Source organism: Poecilia reticulata, linkage group LG16 (genome assembly GCF_000633615.1).
Source record: "Poecilia reticulata strain Guanapo linkage group LG16, Guppy_female_1.0+MT, whole genome shotgun sequence".
Lineage (NCBI taxonomy): Eukaryota > Metazoa > Chordata > Actinopteri > Cyprinodontiformes > Poeciliidae > Poecilia > Poecilia reticulata.
In genome coordinates this window covers 9702504-9715419 of record NC_024346.1, presented here as the reverse complement: position 1 = coordinate 9715419, position 12916 = coordinate 9702504, and the positions used below count along the sequence as shown (strand labels likewise).

Here is a 12916-nt window from a genome sequence, read left to right as displayed (position 1 = left end):
CCCCCCCCAAGTCTTGGTGACGACACATCTGCTCCTCTGGTTTGAATGCGTCTCTACTCAAACACACCTGAGTCCAATAATTTAATTAGACGGTCTCAGCATAGCCTACTGAGCGCTGTGCTCCACTACGCAGTGAATTATGTAAGGTTTAGAACGTCATCTTCTCATTGCAAAACTGGAAAAGTTTGCAAAAAATAAAGTGTACTAAAACTGTTGTTAAAGCTGTCGCTGTCAAATCTAAACAGTAAACATGACCAAGAGTCCTGCATAAATTACAAAACAAAAGAGCGTAGCGATGAAGAAGCGTGAGCATAGCCCATCTTGGCTTGCAACTCCATAATAAAAACCCAGAAGTTACAGTCTTTGTAGTGCACATAAAAAAATAAGCCACCCACCACTGGTGAGGCTGTCAACAACTCCAGTTTTTTCCAAATATCTTCTGAAATGTTCTCTCTTGGAGTCAGAGGCCTGTGGGAAGAGAACGTAGTAATTTAAAAGACATTATTTTACTTTGAAGCCTCCTGGCGTGCTAACAGCGCAGCTAGCGTGCAGGATTTCTAACATTTCTTCTTTACCTGGAGAAATATAAAGCGACATTAAAAACACTTACTCTATAATGCGCCATGATGATATCGGCTGTAAAGCTGACTGAATGCAAAGCTTGTATATTTAGTCTACCGCTTTGGTATCGAAGCGAATGGAAAAACAGGTAAAGTACCACCGGGTCGGTAAAGTTAACTTTCGTTTTAAGGGCTCCAAGCATACAGCTGCACTGAACTCAGTGCTGCCTTCATGTATCTCATGTAAAACGCAGCAGGTCCTCGTTTGTACAAAAGGAAAACCTTCATTAGATAAACTAAATAAATAAGATAAAACGGATTATTTGACGACTACAGTAAAATATTATAAAAAGACAGAACACTTTTAATAAAATCATAACAAAAATAAAAACATTACATTTCTAAAACATACAAATTGAACTTCTATCACAGCACAAACAAGTCATTATAGATTAAACTAAAAAATAAGAGAATAGAAAAAGAAAATAAGTAACTAAATAAAACCCCACTTAATCTGATCAATGTAAGAAGCAAATAAAATAACATATGAACAAAATTATTTTTCCTTCTTTCTTTCTTTCTTTCTTTCTTTCTTTCTTTCTTTCTTTCTTTCTTTCTTTCTTTCTTATTTATTGATGAAATCGCAACGTATATCTTTACATCCTATGCTATCTTAAAACAAATTTTCTCTGGAATAAATATAAAATATTTTAATTATGATATTTCCTACATTTTAGATAGACTTTGAAAGTGTTGAATTACTGACGCGTGTGTCTGTCCCCATCTGCTGGTAGTTTGATAAATACATATCGGTTTCTGTTTAGTAGTATTTTATAACTTTCAATAAATATTTACTCTTGCGAAATAACAAATAAAAACCATAAAACACGGTTTAACTAGGTTTGGTCAACGGGATTTGGTTTAAGTTGTTCAATTCTGCAAAAGCAACTATTTTGTTTCCTATGGTTTAGTTCACAAAACAAGTCTGGGTACTAGTCAGGTGACAGTGAAAAACCTCAAAAGACTGACAGGATCACCAGCCAATCATTGTTTGAGATGTAATCCAAACAACGAATCAGAATCAAAAGGCGGGACGATCAGCATTTTTTTTTTCAGCTAAGAGGAAATCCTAAGGAAATGTGTGGGATCATCATGCACTGTGTTTTCAAGAGGCTAATACGATATTGACTACCTGTTTTCATAACAAGACAGGTTTATAGCGTCTGGTGACAAACACAACTGTGTTTAGATATATTTAGAGTCGGCGCAAACAGCGGAAGCGACCGTTGTTAGGTCAAAATGTCGATTCAGTACGAGGTGGAACAGCTGGCTGACAGCTACGGGGTTTCGGACTCGTTCCCCAAAGATTTCGGTTATGGTGAAGAGGAGCCCGATATCGAGGACAGCTCGTCTCCGTCAGACAGCAAGCCGAGGATCCTGCTCATGGGTTTGAGGCGAAGCGGCAAGTCATCCATACAGAAGGTGGGGAGAGATATCCTGTTTTTTTTGAAAGTGTTAGCATTGCGAGGCTAGGGGCCGCTTTCATTTGCTTCTCTCAGTTAAAATAGCTAGCAACTTAGTTTAGCATGTCGCTAATGATAATTGTGATCAGTGAATCTAATGTGTGCAACTACAAGGATTGTTACAGCAAGCTGATGGCCAGAAAGCTGCGGCTGGTAATTATTAACCAGGTGGACAGAGGCAGTCGATGAGATGAGGACAAGTAGTATGTCACATGCCAAAGACTCGGTAGCAAACTGACCACACCTTTACCTTTTGTTTTAAATCAATGTTTCACCGCTGGAGTCAGGAGACAGGCGAGATTATTCGCACACTCTAAAGTTTTCTTTTTGTTTTTTTTTTCTACTTCACTCTTTGTCTCATCAAAACCACAAACTTCAGTGTATTTTATCTGAGTTTTGTGTGTTAGAGCAACACAAAATGCAAATGCATCCTAAAATGTATTCAGTTCCTCTACTCTGACGTCCCTAAATAAAACGCATTGTGACCAATTATAATCAGTAGCTCACCCAATTAGTAAATTAGGTGAGCAATTTCCAAGGCAACTTCACCTGTTTGGAGTTGTCTTTAAAGCATAATCGATTAAAAACTCAACGATAGCACTTGACTTAATGTAATGTTTCGATGGTTGATTCTATATTGCATGACTTTTTTGTGTTTTTATGATGCCTTGAAATGCCTTGTTGCTGGAATGTGCGTTATAAGTAAAAGTTGATTGATTGATCTGGTTAAATTACAACTGGAAGTATTTCTGGGTATGTCTGAACCAGTTTGAGATGATAAATGTTGCCCATTCTTCTTTGCAAAATAGCTAGAGCTGATTCAGATTGCACTGAAATAATTTGCGTACATACAGTTTCAAGTTACAAAAAAACATTCCCAACTAGATTTAGGTCTCAAAGTTGTCTAGGATAATCTAACACATAGAAATACTTGTAGATCAGTTGGAAATTAAACCTCCACTCCAGTCTGAAGTGCAGCTTTTAATGTTTTTTTTTCTCCAGGATTTCAACTTTGACCACTTTCCCTGGCTCTGTTGAAGAAAATCATCCACACAGCATAATGCTGTCCCCACCATGGTTTAAAGAGGGGATGTTGTTTTCATAGTGATAATTTCTACTTTATATGTGGGCAAAAAATGTAATTTTGGTCACACCTGAGCAGAGCACCTTCTTCCATGTTTGCATTGTTCCCTACATGACTTTTGGCAAACTGTACTTTTTAACGTTGCCTGACCTGTCACGTAAGATCCTGTTGAAATAAATAAAAGTTTGCAGTTGTGATGTGAAAAAGAGCAAAGCTCAAGCGAGAAAAGAACAAAGGGTAGACCCCCTCTTAGTACTTATTAAACGTGTCTCTTGTATATGTTTGTATATGAACTGGGTTAAATTCCTCTTGACTGATTTTGAGATTTCAACCACCTCCATTCAGCGTTCAAACTTGCTTTACTCCACTCTGTGTGATATAGTATGATTACATGAAATCACATATTAGAAAAAAACCCAGTTTTGTTTACAGTTGAAGGTGTCGGCCACCTTTTTTTCTGATTGGCAGAAAACAAAAAATAACTCTGAAACTGGATTGTGTTACAATGTGATTCCTAAAGTCTTGCTTTAGCTTGATGCTGTGTTTGAATAATTGATAAGAAGCCGCTGTTCCGTCTGTGATAATTCATTATTTATGTTAAAATTCAACGTGATTTGAGAGTGCAAAGACATAAAAGTAAAAGTAAATTTTTCCTTTCTAATCCACACAGCTCCCAGTAGGAGATTATTGGAGGCCTTTGGAGAGCATGTGATTTGGCTTTTTGCTTGCTTGCTAGTTGGCCTTTGGTCTTTGAATCAAAATGGCAGCTGTGGAGCAATACTTTGTATCCATTAAGAAATTGCTGTCTGTTTTTTTTTTCTTTGCTTTACAGGCTTCGTTTGGTCAAAGCTTTGATTAATACCTAACCAGTTGACAGCTATTATCTTACTATCTGCCTCTGAAGCATGTAACTGAAAAATGCTGAGTGCAGTGGCGTCTTGCGTCAGATGAGCATGAGCAAGTCTGCAGTTTTCTGACCTTTTTTCCCTTTTGTTTGACATGTGACGCTCAAATGATAGCTTTGTGCCTGAATCGAGTCAAAATGCAGTTAGTAGTTTTGCTTGGAAAAACATGAATTAATGCTTAAAATTGGAAGTTTTACAGAAAATTTTTTCAATCTTGTACCATATCAGTCTTTAAAAGCGATATGTAACTTTTTACATAAATTTCTCAAATCAATCTTGAGTGTCATAAGTGAACCAATGGATATAAACTTGCTGTTTTGTGAACATTTTCAGGTATTATGCCTGTGGTTCTCAACTATTTGAGGACTTAAAAAAAACTTTTATTTCAATTAATAGGGAGAAAAAAAAATCTAAACACGGATTCATAAAATCTTTTATGCTTTTTAAACATTTTTATTCTGTCATTTTATTTTGTTGAATAAAAAAGTAAGCTAATTTTTGGTCATTTTTTAGTTTGTAAATTTTCTAGGTTTTTCTTTTTTAAAATTGTAAACCAAAGAATTAGCAACTACAGGTTGGTGAAACGGTGAAATAAAAATAAAAAGTTTATGGCTCCAATAGCCTTTTCTTTGTCAAAAAGTGGAACCAAAGCCAAATGTGTTGTCACATACAAATTTGCTTGGTATTAAAAGAAATTCATACAATTTTACTCACTAAAAAAATCGACTTTGTAAAACAGTTTTATGCTCCCTTCAAAAGTAGAATAATATCAGACACACTTTTGAATCCTCAAAGACGAGTTCAACAATGACATGTCCAGAAAGACTGTACATTACATTTGCCTATATAATATAATACATGTATATCATAGAATATAAAATGTATATAAATCTAATCAATTTATTTTACAACAAGTTTTAAAAATTGCAAGTATGGGGAGGAATTTAAATAATTGGTGAAAATAATGATTTTTTTTTACAACAATAATTGTTGTAAAATAACAAGTTTACTTTACACTTGTAACGAGTAAAGTAGCAAGTTTCTTTATTTCTTAGTTGTTAGAGGAATACTGAATACAAGAATCAGACATGAATAAATGAACAGATTTGATTAAAGCTAACCAAACATGATGATTCAGCATTATACAGCCAAGCTGTGGAGAGAGCACAATATTGACATTTTGATTACAACCTCATGCTCTTCTAATGATTGCAGCTAGTGCTGAGTAGATGCTGGAGCTCTATTGAAGTTTGAACTTCCTTGTTTTCTGTTTTTGTCCGTGTTGCAAACTGCCTTTTTAAAAGTGCCAAATTACCAAACTGAACAACTTTTATATTTTAGCTCTGACGTATCTTGGCTAATTTGTCGCTCTCCATTTGATTAAGCGTAAGTAATCAAACTGTCAGCAGTAATTTTCGCAGATGTTACAAGACTTTGTGTTTTACACAAGTGAAACAAGCTGTTTGCGTTCGTTCTGCTAAATTACAGACATGACTGTCATTTCAGGTGGTGTTCCACAAAATGTCCCCCAATGAGACATTGTTTTTGGAGAGCACCAACAAGATCTACAAGGATGACATCTCCAGCAGCTCCTTTGTTAACTTCCAGATCTGGGACTTCCCTGGCCAGGTGGACTTTCTCGACCCCACTTTTGACTACGAGATGATCTTCAGAGGAACCGGAGCGCTGATATTTGTCATCGATGCTCAGGTGAGGAACAAACAGGATGTTGAATTTCATTTCATTTTTTTTCCTTTTGGGGTTTGCTATGAGCAGCTATTTAATTCAGTAAAATCAACAAAGAAAATCTGAGTCATTGTCATCTTTTTTTTTTTTTTCTACTTATTGAAAATAAAAAAAATACTATGTCATTCTTGCAGTTAATGTTTACGAGAAGCTTATTACCAGCAACAAATGGGCTCTTAGAGCGTGCGGTCCACATGACTCAAAATGCTTTCAAGTACTGATCTCTTCTCCATTAAAAGCAGAAGCTGATCGGATTTCAGGGTTTGTTTGTGGTCGAGGTGCATCCAATTCAATCTGTTTCAGCTGTTTTTACTGGAGCAGATCAGTTTTCCTCTTGATGTTCACGAAAGAGTGCAGAAGTGTATTTCTTCATGTTTTACAACCTGGTGAAACATGCTTATTAGGTTGAAAGCTACCTTTATGACAGAAGCTGCAACACACAGCTCCTTACAGTATGGTGTGCTGCATAAAACAGTTTATATTATAACATTGTATGTCTGTTGTATTCTAACTTGGAATTCATCAGACATCTTTAATTAAACCTGTTTTGGCCTTTATGTTCCTTTCTTTCTCGTCTTCATGCTATGCTGCGACCGACTTTCTGTTTGTGCAAACTCATTATTAAAACCACAAATCCTCCACTGCAGGATGATTACATGGAGGCTCTGGGACGGCTCCATCTCACCGTGTCACGGGCCTACAGGGTCAATCCAGAGATCAACTTTGAGGTGTTTATTCACAAAGTGGATGGCCTTTCGGACGATCACAAGATTGAAACGCAGAGAGACATCCATCAGAGAGCCAACGACGATCTGGCGGATGCAAGTTTAGAGAAGCTGCATCTTAGGTAAATCTGATTTAATATTTGTTACGCAAGCAAAGTGGCTGCTTGACATTAGTAAAGGATTAAACTAAAATAATTAATTAGAATATATCTGAAAGATTCAGTCGAGTGCAGTTGACCCTCTCTTTCCACACTTCCATATAACTATTGCTCCATCGCAAAGAGGGTATTGAGAGTCTTTTCTTCACTGAGCAGTGCTGAAAAAATTATTTAAATGTCAGACAGAAACAACTAAATACAAAATGCAGTTTTTAAATGGTGACTTTATTTAAGGTAAAAATGCCGTAAATAAAGGGTAGGCTTATTAAAAAACAAATTGACGATGCCTGTCCTATGTGTCATTTGTCGTCATCGTGATTTTGTCTCTTGGCTGGTTTCCACTCTTGTCTGCTCCTGTTAACTTTTGATCCTCTTAAATGATTAACAGTAAAGTTTAGTCCCATCCTGTGGGAGTCCTGGGGGAAACCCAGGGGGAGTCCTGGGGAAATCCCGTGACCAACGGGAATCCTTAAAAAATGTCAGTCTGCTGTGGATCACTGTCCTGCAGAATCACTAAACTATGTTTGACCTTTAAGTGACACACTATGGTCAGAGATTCTCCTTCAAAATCTTATGGAGAGCAGAATTCATGGATCTGCATCTCATTTAGATCTTGGATCATCAAAGCAGACCACTGCGTTATACTGACACCGCTTTCCTTGACTGTCAGTATAAAGTTCTCTTTCTGAAACGATGTACTAGTTTTAAGCCGGATGTAACGGGGTGCACACCTTCCAAAAAGTTACGTTTTTCTCTCATCAATCCCCAGAATATTTTCTCAAAATCTATGGCAATCATCTGGAAGGTTTTATTTTTTTATTATTTTGTTTTTGGGTTTTTTGGCAAATGTGAGTCTGAACCCTACAATTCCCCATGGAGACATTTATTGTTTTGAAAAGCATAAATAATGGATGGTGAAGGATGGTTTAGACAGCATTTTTTGCCCTTATTATAACTAAATTATCATTTCACATATAAAAATATGAAAAACCAAAACATTTAAGATCAAAAAGATTAAAGGGGTAAATAATTTTCACAGCATAGTACATAGCATCAATTGACTGGACCTTTATTTGACATTAAAGCTTTTTTTGTATTCTTTATAAAAACATCCAAATTATGCTGATCATGATTGATTTGTAAAAGGAGTAAAACATCTAAGGTGTTGAATACTTTTTATAGACACTCTAGTCCATAAAAGTTTTGATGCTTGTAGTAATTTCTCTCCACGTGAGCTCGACTCGCGTCAGACAAACGTGACCTGCTTCTTCATTTTTTTTTTCAGCTTAAAGGTTTGAACTATTGTGTTCATCTTGGTTTGTGGTCTGGAAGTAGTGGCAACCACAATCACATGTTGCCACAAACACAATGACTTATTTTGAGTCAAAGCTAGCTTCTTTTTGAACAGGTCTAAAGTACGATGTGTACTGTATGTGTAGGACTGTGGATTCTTATGTCATTTCGTACTTTACTCAATCATTCAACACGGTCAAGTTTTTCACTTTGCAAATCTATAAACACCAGCTGACTAGAGTGCTTCACAATACAGCCATTTAACACATACAGTCTAAAAGAATAAGCAAAATGCTATGAAAAGGAACATTGTGCTTCCTAAAAGAGGCGCCGGTGGCAACAAATACAAGATAAACAGCAGTGGGCCCAGTGTGGATCTCTGAGGGACCCCAATGTAGAGGGGGCCCACAGTAGAGAAACGACCAGGAAAAACTCTAATATAAACCAGGACAATGTTATATTTTTTAATACCAATGCACATGATGCCAGAATTTAAAGATCCACAGTACCAAAGGCTGCTGATAAAAAGTAGTGAAACATTTCCTGATTCAACTGTCAAATCAATATAATTTTAAAACTTATAGGTGTATGGCATGGTGTGAAACCTGACTGAGGTGCAGTGATAAGGTTTTACGCCGCTATTCTTATCAAATTCCTCTTTGCTCTTCTAATGAAGTGACACTGACTCATGCGTCAGATACTGTTGCACTGCCACAGCAGGCTCATAGTTTACATGTACAAACAAAACGTCTGTCTGATGTGGCGTTCTATTTTTACGGGATGTATTTTGACTTGCATTAGAACCTCAAAAAAGAAATTATTAATGACATGATTATATTTGTCTTTGTTTAAAATAAACTGAGTATTGGTTGTGTTGTGTGATTTCATTTATTTATTTTCCCTTTTGGGAATGATCAGTGGAAATAAAAGGGAAGGAATTTTTTTTTTTTTTTTTTAACACTGAAATAATTTATCCAATTTAAAAAAAAAAATTGCTTCATATTATTTCTAAATTATTGTTTGAGCTCTATAAATAAAACGACCACAATAAAACATCGCTAAAAGAGAACAACTATTTGATTTTATTTATTTCATCTGGCTGTGGTCGGCTCTGCAGCAGCCTTTCAGATCATTTTGGAGCCCTGGTGACATAGGCAGCAGTGTGTTTTATGTTGGGTAAGATTGTTTTATTTCTTTTAGACGGCCAGATCCGTTCTGGATATATGATGGAGCAAAAAGGTCTCTGGTTGTTTCTCAACTGCTCTGCTCGGTAAAATTACACTTCTTTGCAGTGGTTGCTGAAAACTCTCTTTGGATCAAACCACCACTTCCTCATGGAAATAAAGCTTTTATTTTTATATTTCTGTCACTAAAACCCATTCATTTTGCAGTTCATTGTACTATCTGTCTCTTATCAGCTTGAAATTCTGTCATTTATCTGTTTTCTCGTGATCTTGTAATTTCTTTCCTAAGTGGTTATTTAATCATTAATCAAGGAAGTGACTCAAGACTAACGGCTTATTGGTTTCCTTTATGCCCATTTCATCCAGCTTCTATTTGACAAGTATTTATGACCACTCCATCTTTGAGGCCTTCAGTAAAGTGGTACAGAAGCTCATCCCCCAGCTGCCCACCTTGGAGAACCTCTTAAATATCTTCATTTCTGTAAGTAGAAAACGGCCAACTCTCTCCGGTGTCCCTGGTTGTGATTTAAGTGAGGCATTCTTCTTGATGCAGGTCACAGCTGATCCTGAGGATATGACTGTGCAAAACCTCTGAGGTTTTTTTTTTTAGGACATGTATATCAATATTTTGTCCTGAAATGATGAGCTATAAACACAAATATACTTTAAGTGATTGGTTTGTTTTAGCTAGATGTAAGTTAAAACAGAGTACATAAAGGGTTGCTGGTCATCTTGCCTCTTGGTCCGTTTATACATTTGCAGGTTTAGTCTTTCCAATGTTTTAGGAAGTTTTTTTTTTTCTCCCTCATTTTCTTTTTTCAAATATTTCATTACAGATGACGTACATGGGGAAAAAACAACAACAAAAAACAAAACAAGAAGTTGCATAGCAACTATACTCTAATTATGTCCTGCCTCAGATAAAAATCTTCTGTAAGGATATGTGGTTATTTGAGAATTTTTGTGTTTATATCCATAATCATTATACTAATTAAATGAATACAATGATATTCCATAGCTATGTACTTTAATTGTTTTGATGAAATTGAATTGGGGTAGAATTGTGTGGGGTTGGGGGAAGCAGAAAAAAAAAAAAGCTAAGTTTTAATCCTCTTCACTCAATAGCAACCTCCACACTAAGGAGTGTGACACATTCACTGATTAGGAAAAAAAAATAACAACTGAAAATCAGCTGATTTCTGTTACCGGGTCATTCCTATTAACAGCTGATTATCTTCTACTAAAGATGTGAGGTAATAAAACACTAAAGGATTTGTCCATGTAGCAACATATGAGCTCTCTTTATGCGACTGCTGGATTTGATGAGCTTTATCCTTCTTTGTTTTTTGGTTTTCCTTGGTTATCTGTTTTGAAAACCACTGGACTAGTAGAAGAATTAACTTATTTTTTAATGATGGTACTCTCATTATAAATGTCCACATGATGACATTTCTTTTCTTTTTTTATACCCTCTTCATGTTTTGTCATCTTTCGTTCTTTGTTCCTGCCAGAATTCAGGGATCGAGAAGGCCTTTCTGTTCGACGTGGTCAGCAAGATCTACATCGCCACAGACAGCTCGCCTGTAGATATGCAGTCCTACGAACTGTGCTGTGATATGATCGATGTGGTGATTGATGTCTCTTGTATATACGGGTATGTTGAACACCTCAAGACGTATGTGTGGGGGCTCATGAATGTTTTGTTTTATAATAACTTGGTAATGGATAAAAATGACCTCATAAAAGAGCTGCAGTAAATTCCTCAGCTCTTAAATTTACACTGCTGTCTTCATGCTGCACTAGTCTGAGGGAGGATGGCAGCGGCAGCGCCTACGACAAGGAGTCCATGGCGATCATCAAGCTCAACAACACAACTGTGCTGTACCTTAAAGAGGTCACAAAGTTCCTCGCTTTGGTCTGCATCCTGAGGGAGGAGAGCTTCGAGCGTAAAGGTAAACCTGCACCAACACAGACGTACGCTAGAACCAAAACGTTTCCACACATTAACAGGAGGTGGACAGTGATCCTGGTCAATAAATGTTTTTAAAAAATTAGATTCAGGATGAGAGACATGTATGAAAAATCTCTTTCTGGTTTGATGACATTTGGTAAGTAATTCATGCTCTGCCTGACAAATTTGTTAAAGAGGAGAAAATTTAAAGTCCAAGCCTAAAATTTACTACGAAAAAAAAAAACTTGGACATCCTTTGATATCCTTGATACTTTCTGCACTCGATGAATTTTGCAAGTTTTTGCCAAAGCAATGCTCTGTTGTTGCAAGGGTGTTTTTATCTTGCTGTGGAAACTAAAAAAAACATTCCTTCTGGTTGTGAGCGGTGTGGACTTCTACTAAAAGTTGTGACTTGTGAGACTATTCTGCAAATGACAAGATTCTCATAGTGTTTTAAATAGTAGAGAGTTTCTTATTGGATAAGGGGAGATGGACTATGTTCCATCATCAGTGTGATGAAGAATCAACTCAAATGAATTCAAAGGCAATTTTAAGTGTCACGCTTTATAAAAATAAATTGCTATCCATCTATCCGTCCGTCCATCTGTCAGTTTGTATCTCCATCTATTCATCTGTTCGTCAGTTTCTCTTTCTACCCCTCAAGCTTTCAGTCTGTATGTTTATCCATCTGTCTGTCTGTCCATCCATGTACTGATCTGATCCTGGAATCTCTCAGTTCTTCATCCTTCTTGCAGTCTTTGGATTTTCCTGGCCCCATATTTAAAGCTGACAAAAAACTAAACTCCACTGTAATTTATTTTATTTATTTTTTGTATTTATGCATCAACCATACTTAAAACTGAGGGTCCTGCCTGGGTGATCTCAGTTGTTTGTATTTAGAAACTTCTCAATTCATGCACATATGCTGAATACGTGTTTTTTTTTATTTTTATTTTATTATATCCGCAGGATTAATAGACTACAACTTCCATTGTTTCCGGAAGGCCATCCACGAAGTATTTGAAGTCGGAGTTTCCGCTCAGCGTCCTTTAGGCTCGCAGGCGGTTGGCTCCCCCTGCAACAAGGCGGTCGCATTGAACGGCACGCCGCGCAACACCTTGTAAACACTGCTGCTTCAATAACAAAGAATAGATAAAAACTTGAAAAATGGAGGTAGGAACAAGGAAAGATGGGGGAGTCTGTGGAGGAGAGACTACGATTCTGGCGCTCCAGTCGCATCCCCTATCTCCCAGCACCTAAAGCAGTGATGGATGCCTCGAGGAAGGAAGCAGCAGCGACGCACGGACGGAGGCATCTGCTTTAGGTGAATGTAAAGCCCTGTGTTGGCTGTGTCGAAGTGGAGAAACCGCACCTGGATTGGAACAGGTTCAGCATTTTTCCCTCTGATTTCCTAAAACAGTCTTTGGCTGCAACACTGAGCTGCTGGTTGTTTTTACGCGGACGATTCAAGGAGGAAGGAAAATAACAACACTGTCTGACCTCTGCTGGACAAATTGTGACGTCCTCATCCTGTGTAGTGACGAACCCGATCATTTCTGTGCTGAAAAAAAAAAAAAGACTGTGGATGTGAACTGCTAGTCCTAACGCACGCACACGTTCAGAGTTGGCCTTAGGTAGATGGAGCTTGACGGCAGCGCAAGCTTCTTCCTACCTCACTCCACACCGCCCCCTAACCTAATGCTGCCCAAAACTCACTTTTTGGATTCACTTGTGAAGGGAAACGGGTGTTGTGAATAGACTCAAAAGGGATTGTGCTGTCCATCTAT

At 37.2% G+C, this 12916-nt stretch overlaps 2 protein-coding genes across 2 annotated transcripts in view; one reads left to right on the top strand and one right to left on the bottom strand.

Moving 5' to 3' along the window:
* LOC103477787 (C-Myc-binding protein) overlaps window positions 1-777 on the bottom strand; it is a 2674-nt gene extending 1897 nt beyond the window's left edge. Inside the window, exons 1-2 of the mRNA XM_008431087.2 lie at window positions 611-777; window positions 396-468 (exon numbers count right to left, since the gene is read on the bottom strand). Of these exons, the coding sequence (XP_008429309.1) occupies window positions 396-468; window positions 611-763 (226 nt within the window). The 5' untranslated portion in view covers window positions 764-777. The remainder of the gene's footprint in view (window positions 1-395; window positions 469-610) is intronic.
* An 867-nt stretch (window positions 778-1644) lies between these two features.
* On the top strand, window positions 1645-12706 carry rragca (Ras-related GTP binding Ca). The gene is made up of 7 exons (XM_008431088.2): window positions 1645-2042; window positions 5579-5782; window positions 6466-6665; window positions 9545-9659; window positions 10690-10832; window positions 10982-11130; window positions 12099-12706. The coding sequence occupies exons 1-7, from the start codon at window positions 1860-1862 to the stop codon at window positions 12251-12253; spliced, it is 1149 nt and encodes a 382-aa protein (XP_008429310.1). The 5' UTR covers window positions 1645-1859; the 3' UTR covers window positions 12254-12706.
* Window positions 12707-12916: the final 210 nt, after the last annotated feature.